The 13,416-nt window shown below is 37.7% G+C and overlaps 1 protein-coding gene across 6 annotated transcripts in view; it reads left to right on the top strand.

Annotated features, from left to right (window-relative positions):
• The window catches only part of SS18 (SS18 subunit of BAF chromatin remodeling complex), a 76,155-nt gene extending 62,949 nt beyond the window's left edge, over positions 1-13,206 (top strand). For all 6 annotated transcript variants that reach the window (XM_022586872.3, XM_089895019.1, XM_022586870.2 and 3 more), the window contains one exon: positions 11,430-13,206. In XM_022586872.3, the coding sequence (XP_022442580.1) occupies positions 11,430-11,456 (27 nt within the window). In that variant the 3' untranslated portion in view covers positions 11,457-13,206. The remainder of the gene's footprint in view (positions 1-11,429) is intronic.
• Positions 13,207-13,416: the final 210 nt, after the last annotated feature.

The raw sequence follows: 13,416 nt of genomic DNA, 5'->3' as shown, positions 1-13,416 counted from the left end.
CACTTTAGCATTTGACACCTGTTCCTGTCTTCATTCTTAAGTGGTCTTCTTTAGCTTCTATATTACTGTACTATTTTGTTCCTCTTACATTTTCAGTGATTCCTTCTTTATTTTTTACTTGTTTCTCATCTTTCTTTTCCCCAGATATCAATCCTTGGCTTAGTGTTTTTCGCAGTCTGTATATTCACCCTGTCTTGCATTTTCAGTATCCTTAGCCTACTCTTCTCAACCCAACTTCAGCTCCATTTTTCCAGCTGTGAGCAGAACATCTCTCTTTGGACGTCTTGTCATTTTCCTCAGCTTCATCATTTTCTCTCTAAATCAGCATATTTCTAAGTCTCCTAAACTTAACATCATTCCTTAAGCACATGTTTCTCGAGCAACATTTATATGCCAAGTACCTAAGATGGGGCTATATTGGGAAATAAGATCGACATGGACTCTGCCTTTGTGAACTTAAGTCTAGGTGGGAACAGACAAGTAAGCAGATGATACGATATAGTGTGAGAAGTACGTGGATGAGGAAAGGCAAGATTTTTGTGGAAGGGAGCTCCTAACCCAGACATGTGTTCCTTGGGAAGTATTATATAAGTGTGAGAGCCCAAGGATGAGTAGGTATTAGCCAGCTGGTTGTGGAGGAGAGAAGGATATTCTGGTCAGAAAGAAGTGCACTCACAAACGACTCGTGTTAAGATGTGTGGCTCAGTAAAGCAGGAGTGTGGGGAAGAAGAGGCAAGAGTGGAGGTGAATTGGGGCCAGATTAGGAGGGCTCTTGTAAGCTGTGTTGGGGAGCTTGGGCTTTATCCTGATAACAGTGTGGAGCCTTTAAAGTGTTTTAAATGGTATATCTAAAGTATATAGCAGTGGCTGGCATATATAATAGATATATAATATGTTTCTTCTATCATGATAATTATTCCACCCTTTAAAGTCCTCAGGAATTTGGGGACTATACAGTAGAAAAAGACCCGTGATGTTGGGGTAGTTGCCAGCCACATCTTCTTCCCCATTAGAAAAGGCTATGAGGAGGGGACCATTCTAGCTACTCTAGTGTTAGTAGCCTCCCCACATCTATCTCATGGATTCCCCCAACCCAAACACCTGTTGGTTTCTTCGTTTTAGGGAAAGTTGTTCAACTCTTCAAGATAGTTAAGGCAATGGAAAAGAAATCTAATTATAGTGGTGTTTAGGCAGGTGACTCTTGTGGCAGTATGCAGGATGAATTAAAAGAGGGGCATTGAGAGAGAATCCTGTTAGGGGCTGTGCCCCCACCCCCACCCCCACCCGGGTCAGTCTTTCCATCTCCATGAACAGCAGCTCAGTTTTCCACTTCCTCAGGCGGAAAACCCGGAGTCATCCTTGACTCCCTTCTTTTTGCAAATCAAACATCTAGTCAGCCAGCAAATCTCATCACCTCTTCCTTCAAAATACATGCCGTATCTATAGTCATTTTTCACAACTTCCTGCCCTTACCCAAGTCACAGTTATAACTCTCACTCATCTGGACTGTTGCACTGTCCTGCTTCCTGGTCTCCTGCTTTCCTCCTGGCTCCTCTACAGGATGTGCTCCTCACAGGACCTAGACTGATCTTTTAAAAACGTCAGTCCAATTAGGCCACCCCTCCGCGCATAACTGTGTGGCGACTTCATTCCCGCCCAGAGTAATATAATGGCCTAGAAGGCCATGCTCAGCTCACGTCCCCAGCCCCTACCCCACCACCTCACCTCTGTATTTATAGCCGCCTTCATTCATTCTGCTTCAGTCACACTGGCCTGTTTCCAGCATGTTTCTCCCTCAGAACCTTTGTATTTACCGCTCCCTCTTCTGTTGTGTCTTTATTTGCAGTCAGTTCAAAATATTTTCTGATTTTGCTTTTGATTTCATCTTTGACCCAAGAGTTATTCAGAAGTGTATATAGTTTTTGAATATTTGGGGACTTTCCAGATAGTTTTCAGTTACTGATTTCCCATTTAATTTCATCATCTTGATAGAACATACTTGGTATGACTTGAATTCTTCTGCATTTATTGAGACTTCTTTTATGGCTCAGAATATGGTCTGTGGGGATGTTCTGTAAATGTCAATTAGATCAAGCCACTTAGTGGTGTTCAAGTCTCCTATGACTTAGCTGATTTTCTGTTCTGTTAGTTATTGAGAAAGGGATATTAAATATTAAATCTCTGGCTATATCTGTGTGTTTGTCTATATTTTCTTGCAGTTCTATTCATTTTTGCTTCATGTATTTTAATGTGACTTTTTTAAAAAAAATTATTTTATTTATTTATTTGGTTGCATTGGGTCTTCATTGCTGCGCACAGACTCTCTCCAGTTGCAGTGAGCAGGGGCTGCTCTTCGCTGCGGTACACGGGCTTCTCATTGCGGTGACCTCTCTTGTTGCAGAGCATGGGCTCTAGGTGTGTGGGCTTCAGCAGTTGTGGCGCATGGGCTCAGTAGGTATGGCTCGCGGGCTGTAGAGCGCAGGCTCAGTAGTTGTGGCGCACGGGCTTAGTTGCTCCACGGCATGTGGAATCTTCCCAGACCAGGGCTCCAACCCGTGTCTCCTGCATTGGCAGGTGGATTCTTAACCACTGCACCACCAGGGAAGTCCCAATGCTACATTTTTAAGGTGCATATGCTTTAGAGATTTTTATGTCTTGATTAATTTTCTCCTGTATCATTATGTAATAACTTTCTTTATCCCTGGTAATATTCTTTGCTCTGAAATATGTTTGTCTAATAGTAATATCGTTTTCTTTGGATTAGTACTAGAATGATAATATATTTTTAATCTTTTATTAACATATTTGTATTTTTATGTTTGTTTCATGAAGGCAGTGTATAATTAGGACTTGCGTTTTTTTGTTTTTTACCCAATCTTTCTCTGCCTTTTTTTTTTTTTTTTTTTGCGGTATGCCGGCCTCTCACCGTCGCGGCCCCTCCTGCTGCAGAGCACAGGCTCTGGACGCGCAGGCCCAGCGGCCATGGCTCACGGGCCCAGCCGCTCCGCGGCATGTGGGATCCTCCTGGACCGGGGCACGAACCCGTGTCCCCTGCATCGGCAGGCGGACTCCCAACCACTGTGCCACTAGGGAAGCCCATACCTCTGCCTTTCAATGGAGGGGGTTTGAACATTATGTTTAATGTGAATATGGATAATGGTTAAGTCTGTCATCTTGATATTTTTTCCTATTTGTCCCTTCTGTTCTTTGTCCTTTTTCCTCATTTTCTTATTTTAAATTTTTTTCTGTTTTTAAAAAATGGTTTTTATTAAGATATAATTCACATACCATTCATCATTTTAAGATGTACCATTCTTTTTTTTTTTTTTTAAAGTATGTTTATTTCCCTCCAAACACCCAGCCCTAGGAAATAGCTGATTTACTTTTTGTCTGTATGGAATTTCCTATTCTGAGCATTTAGGCTAAGTGGAGTCATGCATATGTGGTGTTTGTGATTGGCTGCTCTCACTTAGTATAATGTTTTCAGGGTTCATCCATATTGTATCATGTATCAGTACCTTTAAGTGATATTATACCACTTCATATAAAGTATAATAGTTTAGTTTCATTTCTTCTCAACCTTTGTGTTATTGTTACAATTTCCACTTCTACATATATTACAAACCCCATAGTATGTGGAATTAGTTTTGTTTAAAATATCAATTATCCTTTAAAGATACTTAAATGATAAGAAAAGAGTCACATATTTACTAATGTACTTACTGTTTCTTGTACTTTTCATTCTATGATAAATCCATATTTCCATCTGGTATCATTTTCTTTTGCCAGAAGGATTTCCTTTTAACAGTTCTTGTAATGCAGGTCTTCTGGTGATAAACTGTTAGTGTATTTTGTTTTTTTCTGACTGTTCTTAAGATTTTTCCCCTTATCAAATTATTTGAGTGTTTTCTTATGCTTGGGGTTTGTATAGTTTCTTGAATTTGTGACTTTATGGTTTTCATCAAATTTGGAAAAATTCTGACCAAAATTTTGACCAAATATTTTTCCTTTCTCTACACCTGTACCCCTATCTCTCTTCCCCAGACTCCAGTTACATGTGTATTTGACCGCTTAGAGTTGTGCCATAATTCAGTGTTTATTTAATTTTTAAGTCTTTTTTTCCTCTCTGTTTCATTTTGGGTAGTTTCTGTAGCTGTGTTTTGAAGTTCAATAATCTTATCTTGCTTATTGTCTTACCAGCTTTTAATCCACTCCCAGATGTGTCTCATTGCAGACATTGTATTTTTCATCTCCAGGTGTTTGATATGGGTCTTTTTCATATCTTCCATGTCTCTGCCTAAAGTTTTGAACATGAGGAATACAAGTACGTTAACTGCTTTACTATCCTTTTCTGGTAATTCTAACATCTGGGCCAGTTTTGATCTACTGTTTTTTTTCCCTCCTCGCTTTGGGTCATATTTTCCTCATCCTTTCCATGTGCAATGATCTTTGATTAAACGCCAGAAATTGCAAATATTACTTTTGTGTTGTTGAGTGATGGATATATTTGTATTCCTACAAACATTCTTGAGTTCTGTTTTGGGATGCAGTTTAGTAATTTGAAAACAGCTTGATCTTTTGGGGATTGCTTTGAAGATTTGTTAGGCAGGACCAGACAGTGTTTAGTCCTGGGCTAAATATCCCCACTAGTAAGATAAGACCCTTTTGGGTACTCAACCCAGTGCCCTGGAATTATGAGGTTTTCCACTCTGGCTGGTGGGAATAAACACTATTTCCATTCCTCTGTGAGTGCAGGAATTGTTTCCTCTAATCCGTTGGGGTGTTTCTTTCCTTGGACTTGGGTATTTTCGTTGCATGCATTTGCATATCAGTGCTATGCTGAATACTCAAGAGGTTTCCTCTGCAGATCTCCACAGTGCATTTCTTTTCTCTGTGCATTTTTTTCCTCTTTGGTACTATGGCTTGTGAACTCTAGCTCCTTTTTTTCTCTTCAGACTCTAAGCTTTATCTTCTTACCTCAGACCCAGCCTTACTTCCTCTCCATATGCTGCAGTGTGGAAACTCTCAGTGCAGTAAGATGCAGTAATCAGAGTGCTCGCCTCATTTGTTTCCCATTTCTCACAGATTGCTGTTCTTTATTACCTTCTGTCCCGTGTCCTGAATACAAGTATTTCATATATTTTTTGTAGTTTTGGGGGTTTTTTTTGGCCACGTTGGGTCTTCATTGCTGCGCATGGGCTTCTAGTTGCGGCGAGCAGGGGCTACTCTTCGTTGCGGTGCGCGGGCTTCTCATTGTGGTGGCTTCTCTTGCTGCAGAGCATGAGCTCTAGGCGCATGGGCTTCTATAGTTGTAGCATGCGGGTTCAGTAGTTGTGGCTCACGGGCTCTAGAGCGCAGGCTCAGTAGTTGTGGCGCACAGGCACAAGGTAGCATGTGGGATCTTCCGGGACCAGGGCTCGAACCCGTGTCCCCTTCATTGGCAGTAGGGTTCTTAACCACTGTGCCACCAGGGAAGCCCTGGGGTGTTTTTCAGGCTGGAGTATAAATCTGTCTTGACCAGAAACCTACTTAATTTTTAAAAAATAGACTTTTTTTCCAGCAGTTTTACGTTCACAGCAAAATTGAGAAGAAAGTACAGAGAGTTTCCATTTACTCCCTACCCCTACACATACATAGCCTACTCCATTATCAGCATCCCACACCCTAGTGGTACATCTGTTATAATCAATAAACCTACCACCCCAGGTCCATAATTTACATTAGATTCACTCTTGGTGTTGTACAGTCTGTGCATTTTGACAAATATATAATGACCTGTATCCACCATTATAATATCATACAGAAGAGTTTCATTTCCTTAAAAATCCTCTGTGCTCCCCTTATTCATCCCTCTATCCTTCCTACTGATCTGCATAGTTTGCCTTTTCCAGAATGTCATGCACTTGGAATCATGTGCATGACAAAATTGGCTTTTCACTTAATAATATGCATTTAAAGTCTTCTCATGACTTGATAAAGTGTTTCTTTTTAGCCCTGGATAGTAGCCTGTTGTCTGGATATACCATTCATTTACTGAAAGACATCTTGGTTGCTTTCAAGTTTTGGCAATTATGAATGAAACTGCTATAAACTTCCATGAGCAGGTTTTTGTGTGAACATAAAAAATTTCAACTCATTTGGATAAATGCCAAGGAGTGAGCATGATTTTTGGATTATATGGTAATAGTATATTTAGTTTTGTAAGAAACTGCCATACTGTCTTGCGTAGTGGCTGTACCGTATTGTATTCTCACCGGCAATGAATGAGAGTTCCTGTTAACTCCACATCCTCATCAGCATTTGCTGTTATCAGTGTTCAGAATTTTGGCCATTCCAGTAAGTTTATGGGGTATCTCGTTGTTGTTTTACTTTGCATTTCCCCAGTGACATGTGATGTAGATACCTTTTCAGTATGCTCACTTGCCATCTTTATATCTTCTTCAGTGAGGCGTCTGTTCAGGTCTTTGGCCCATTTTTTGATAGGGTTGTTCATTTTCTTATTGTTGAGTTGTAAGAGTTCTTTGCATAGTTTAGGTAACAGTCCTTATCAGTCGTGTCTTTTGCAAATACTGCCTTGTCTTCTTGGCTTGTCTTCTCATTTTTTTGACATTGTCTTTCTCAGAGTAGAAGATTTCAATTTTAATGAAGTCCAGTTTATCAGTTATTTCTTTCATGGATCATGCCTTTGGTGATGTATCTGTAAAGTCACTCCAAAACTAAAGGTCATCTACATTTTTTTTCATGTTATCTTCTAGGAGTTTTATAGTTTTCTACTTTACATTTAGGTAAATGTCCTATTTGAGTTTATGTTCTGAATGAAGAAAATCTTAATTGTTAAGATTTGTGTCTAAATTTCATTTTTTTGTACACGGATATCCAGTTGTTCTAGCACCATTTGTTGACAAGACTTATCTCTGCACTATTGTATTACCTTTGCTCCTTTGCCAAAGATCAGTTGACTATATTTATGTGGGTCTATTTCTGGGCTCTCTATTCGGTTCCATTGATCTATTTTTCTGTTCTTTCATCAATATCACATTGTCTTGATTGCTGTAGCTTTATACTAAGTCTTGCAGTTGAATATTGTCATTCCTCTGACTTTGTTCTTCTCCTCCAATATTGTATGGGTATTCTGGGTCTTCTGCCTCTCCATATAATTTTAGAATTACTTTTTCAATATCCAGAAATAACTTGCTTGCTGGGATTTTGATTGGGATTGTGTTGAATCTTTAGATCAAGTTGGGAAGAACTGACGTCGCAACAATATTGATTTTTCTATCCATGAACATGGAACATCTCTGCATTTATTTAGTTCTTTGATTTCTTTCATTACTTTTTTAGTTTTTCTCATACAGTTCTCTCTATATATTTTGTTAGATTTATACCTAATTATTCAATTTTGGGGGGTGCTTATGTAGATGGTATTGTTTTTAATTTCAAATTGGACTTATTCATTGCTAGTGTATAGGGGAATTTTCTGTGTTAACCTCGTATCCTGCAACCTTGCTCATTAGTTTCAGGAGTTTCTTTGGTTGATTCTTTGGGATTTTCTACCTAAACAATCATGTCATCTGTGAACAAAGACAGTTTTATTTCTTCTTTTCCAATCTGTTTACCTTTGTTTCTTTTTCTTATTGCATAAACTAGGAATTTCAGTACAGTGTAGAAAAAGAGTGGTGAGAAGGGGACATCCCTGCTTTGTTCCTGATCTTAGAAGGAAAATTTCATGAAATATGGTGTTAGATGCTTTTATTTTTCAGCATAGCATTTATTTCCATGTGACAGATTATGTATTGTTTATTATCATACCCTCTTCCCCTAGGATGTCAGTTCTTTAAAGACATCACCACATCTGTTTTTTATCACTGTTGAGTCTCCATCACCTAGTAGAACACATTGAGTAGTCAATAAATACTGGTGAGTGAATACGTAGGGCCTTCACTTACTAAATTTGAATGGTGATTGTAAGAATAGAGAAAGAAACCCCTAAAAAGTACTGGGACAGAATACTTTTAAGAAAGAAAGAAATTTATTGCTCAGTCTAGGGACTCTTCACTCCATACACTCCCTAGGAAATCTCATTTACGCACATGGTTTTCATTTACCATGCTGTTGACTCTCAAACCTCTATTTCTAGTCTCACTTTCTCTTCTGAAAGTCAGGTGCCTAGTAGTCATCTGCACTTGGAAATATCATGTCAATTTCACATAACCAAAACGAATTCATAGTTTTTGTACCCACACATTCCTCCTTTCTATGCTCTCTCTTAGAGAGAGGGGCACTATCGCCAAGCTAGAATGCCATGTGCCACATTTGATGCTTAAGTCTTCCTCCCTCTCCCCATCTAATAAATGACAAAATCTTGTTAGCCTGACGTCCTTCAACATTCTTGAATCCATCCACTTCTCTCTGACCACTGCCTTATCTTTGTTTAGACCATTAACATCTCCTAAGTTCATGATGGGATGAAGGATCCTCCCATGCTGTCTTGCCTCCTTTCCCATTTATTCTTTACTCTAGTCAGAGGAATTTTGTAATTTACAAACAAAGAAGCTGAAGAAGCAGAGAGAGAGAGAGAAGCCGAGGCTTAGAGAGTTGGAGTGATCCACCCAAGATGATGGGTAAGCAGGGCCGAGCTGAGTGGCTAAGACCCAGGGACTGGGCCCTTCACGACACCCCTGCCTCCAGCCACACCAGCACTTTGCAGAGTGCTGTCGTGCTTTTCTTATTGAGCAACTGTTTGAAGCAGAAATCCTCACTTGTTGGATGAGAAAGTCAAGAAAGGGAAGGTAGATAGCTTGCCTCAAGGACAAGAAACTGGTAAGTGGGAGAATTAAAACTAGGCATTGATTTCTGCTTCCCAAACCCATACTTTTAACCCTGGAATTTGCTAATGGTCGCAGATATACAGTATGTTTTTAGGCTTGCTTGTGATTTGATTTTGTCCTAGCAAAGTGATCCGGTGTGGGTCAAGTTACTTAAATTCTCAGTGCTTCAATTTCTTCATCCATAAAATGGATATCATATTTACTGCACAGGTAACAGATGGACACAAAACACTTGTTACAGTGTTTGACACATGGTGCGAGTTACTGAGATATATTAAGAGTTATTGAGATATATTGTTGAGATATATTATTGAGATATATTAAGAGTCGGCTATTGTTGATATTAGCCAGACTTCTCGTATCCATTACTTCAAGCTCTGTGCTAACAAATAATCAATAGCTTCTAGTCCTGATTGTTGTATATTCTTTTTTACTCTCCAATTCCCTAAGCATTTTTTACCTATTTTTTCTCCATTCTTTTGCTTTAGCTGTTTCTTCTGTTTGAAGTGCCCCTTTTCTTTTCTCTGCCATTCAAATTTCACTATTTTCTTAAGGCTCTCACAGTCTCTGAAATATTTTTCAAATTATTTTAGCCGCGATAGCCTTTTCCTTTCTGAACTCTTGTAGACATTGTTCTGCAATTATACTTTATTTGTAAGTCTTACCTTCCCTGTTTTTCAAATTTATTATGGTGATGAGCATATAGTATTTGCTCAATAAATGTTTGTAATTGCTTGAATATCATATTTGGTGTACATTATTGAAGAAGTCTTATGTGTCAGGCACTCTTCAATACTTGGGGCGTAAGAATGGATAAGACCTAGTCCCTATCGTCAAGTAATTCATGCTATAGTAGATACATTATAGCTTTTATTTATATAGCACACCAGTTCTTAACCTCTCTTGTGCTTTCACATCATTCATAATATGTGCAACTCGCTTTCATCGTTAATATCTCATCACACATACTCACTGTGGGAGCGTTTCCTTCCAGCATTGAGGCTTGCTTATTTATACTTTTTTATAATTTTTGAAAGCTCTTTCTCATGTCCTCTCTTATTTAAGTGTCCTAACAAATAAATGAGGTAGAACTAGTGTAACCTTAAACAGAAAGAAAATTGAGAGCCAGGGATGGGTATGTTACAGTCCCACCTTATAGGTGAAGAAAATCTCAAAGAGCTTTCCTTGGGCTCAAATGAAAAGGCAACAGTAGAGTTGGGACTTAAACTCAGTATTTAGATAATGTAACAATTGAACAGTAAGTTCCTGTATGCTAAGCATTTCTTATTTTAAACTTGGTATTATAGGAATTTTTCAACAGAGACAGCAAAAAGAGGAGCATCATGAATCCCTGTGTACCCCACCAACCAAATTCAACAATTATCGGCATTTTACCAATGTTGTTTTATATACCCGCACCCTATTTTATTGAGTATTTTAAAGCAAGTCTTACCTACAGATATTTCAGGATGAGCATTGACTTAAAATTTTTCTGAATATAATTAAGTACATCAATATTTTTTAAATACCTTAATTCTACTTATAGTGCATTATTCCATTAGATACAGTGGTATTCAACAGATTTTGAAGTATATCTTACTTCTGTGGAAGTGTAAACTTTTAGGGTACTATTTCTTATTGTACAGAAGGCTTTCAACTATAGAATACTTTCTTGATATAAAATAATTAATTTGACTTAGAGGGGGATATTTAGCCAAAGGAAACAGTTAACTGATTATGTGCCCAAGTGCTTTTATGAGCATCTATTTTAAACACATTTAAGACATTTTTGTTATTAAAATAAATTTTTTCTAGTACATTCCTCTTTTCTTCTACCTTTCTTCTCTGTTGAAGGAAAAGGTGTTCCTTCTCTTCTCCAAAAGCTAGCCTTAACAGCTGTATACTGGACACTGTTTACCTCCCTTGTAGAATTTTGTTACTTCATTCATTACCTCTTTTATACCTGTGCTTCATTTTCTTTCCCTTCCTGTCAGCCTACAGGCCCTTCAAGTCTACCTTACTAAAAGCAACAAAATCAAAAACAATCTTTCTTTGATTTTATGTACCAGCTGCCTGTCTGAATACCTCTGCGAATACCTCATTGGCCTCGGGAAGAGGCCCAAATTCCATAGTGTGGCTAGAAGGTTCTTTTTCCTTTATCTCCCAGATATCTGTCCATCCTTGCTACTTATCTCAGATACCCTTGGTGTTAATTCATAACTCACTATAATAATCTAAACAGTCACAAACTTGTTGTACTAGAATATAATTGACACACTTAGTATATGCTATGCCAGCATTTAGAACCAGAACTTCACTCATTCTTGATTCCGTTCAATAAAATTCACCAAACATCTAAGTTCTCACTCTGATAGGTGCTGTTCTAGGCTCATAGACTTTGAAATCCATTTGCAGTTGACTGTAATATCAGAAGAAATTACAGAGATACTCTGTACCTAAATATTATATGTAACGGTTTTTGTTTGTTGTGATTGTAGTTGCTTTTGTAGTATGACAGTGTTAAGATTGATTTGTAATTTTCTGTGCCAAACTGTTATGGGCAAACTATGATCTAATTATATTTTTAAATTTATCTTTTAGGGACAGTATGGAAATTACCAGCAGTGAAAAGTACTTACATTCCAATAGCCAGAATCTGTTAGCAGCCATATTGTCGCCTCAGCACTGTGGACACCTTCCTGTGAAGAGACCCTTCCATTCCATCTAGTTTTTGGAAAAACCTTGTGGATAAGTGGCTGTTTCATCAGTAAACAGCCTTTGTGGCTTAGTTATAAAAGGCTTTAGTAGCGCAAAAATACTCTTGATTTCACATGTCTACTCTAGATGGCAACATTGGACAGAAAATAGAATGACATAACCAATTTGCAATGATTTCGGAACAGTATTTCAAATGGACTGTTACAGACTGAAAGGTGTGAACAGCTTTGTATGTTTATGAAGGTTAAGGGGATTTAATACTTTTCCACAGATTCTTTTGTAAGGGGAAGAGGGAAATGTACAATTTTTACAGCAGCAATATTTTGTATATTATGTTTATTTCATGTGGTGAATATGCAAGGAGGTACACTACACACTGGACAGAATCAGAAGTCCTCTGTTAATGGGGACTGGAGCATGGTGGATGCTTGACTGTGTTGGTCTCAAAGTGGTGTTCCGTGAAGCTGAAGGTGAGGGAGAAGGCAAAGCACACCATATGTCCACTGCTATGTTCTTTAGAGGAAATTCGGATCCCTTTTATGTGTTAGATAATCAAGGGCACTGTGATACAGTTTTAAGTAAAGAGACATTTTTTAAAAGCTTTCCAGTTTTGTGGGTTAAAACCTTTTTATAAAAGATCATTTATAATACAGTTTTAAAATGTGAGGCAATAAGAATTACTTCATATTGGATCTGAAGAATCTTGCTAACAGTTTCATGTAAATGAAGTGGTAATCCTCTCCTAAAAGAGCAATAACTGAAAATGAAAAGTGTTAATTTTACCTTGTTTGAGTCATCAGGGAACTTAGTAATATCAAAACATTTTATAAATGATGTCAAAGAAGAGTCAACGTTGATTCAGTAATTTTATTTTTTAACATTAGAAGGATAATTGGTTTGTATGATAAGAATAGTTCAGGAGACTTTACAAATCTTTATTGACTGGAAATAATGCCATTTATAAAGGAAGGAACACTTCTAAGTTTTTCCCTTTTTTATGTTGGTTAATATAACATAGAGATGTTTAGGAAAACGCTTATTGATGATGTTTATTCTGATCTGTATTAAAAGCACAGAGGTTGCATTTCAGATCCCTTTGTTTATTAGCATGGTATACTTAAATCATATTTGAGGCTGTCCTGTGCCTGACTGTTTTAGGTGATTTCAGGGATATTGCATTGGGCAGGAAATCATGCATTGAGAAGTTTATAACCACAGTTACTTAAGCATAATCTGAAAAGATCTAGCCCAAAGGTAAGTTGCTATTTTCATCACAGTTGCCTGTGCCCAGGGAATAAGGTATATTCTTTATAATTGAATTGTTTTTTCCCCACTTCTAACTGGAAACAAAACAGAAGGGGTGCGATAAATCTGAATAAGCAAAATGTACTGTTCTCAACATACTGTAATCAAAAGGAGAAATTTTAATGTGTCTCTGTGTGTGTATGAAAGAGAGTGTGTGTGTTTTAAGGTCAGAATAGGGTTTTTTTCAACATGGTCAGTAGAAAATGGACATCAAGTTTGAACACATAAAGCATGGACAGCCTTATTGTGATGGAAACGCTTTTAGGTTCTGTGCCAATTTTCCACCACTGTGTACTTTGTTGCTATTTAAAACTGTATCAACTCTAACGGAAGAATAAATTATTTGTGATTTTAATTTTCTCATTTGTTTTTTTAAATTAGATCTCTTTGACTCTCTTGTTTTGTCTGGAGACTATGCTGTGGGTTTTTTATATAAGTTAGCCTAGTATAAGCAGACTATATTTGTATTCTAGGACTTTATCAAAATTCTCCTGTCATGCCCAAGTTAATTAGAATTAACTGTTCAGTAATCAGCATGTGTGTGGGCTGTTTGTTACAGAATTCT

The sequence above is a fragment of the Delphinapterus leucas genome, chromosome 14, assembly GCF_059928025.1.
Source record: "Delphinapterus leucas isolate spDelLeu-1000000601 "Yukka" chromosome 14, BTC_Dleu_Yukka2, whole genome shotgun sequence".
In the NCBI taxonomy this organism is placed as follows: domain Eukaryota; kingdom Metazoa; phylum Chordata; class Mammalia; order Artiodactyla; family Monodontidae; genus Delphinapterus; species Delphinapterus leucas.
This window is presented reverse-complemented; position numbering and strand designations above follow the sequence as displayed.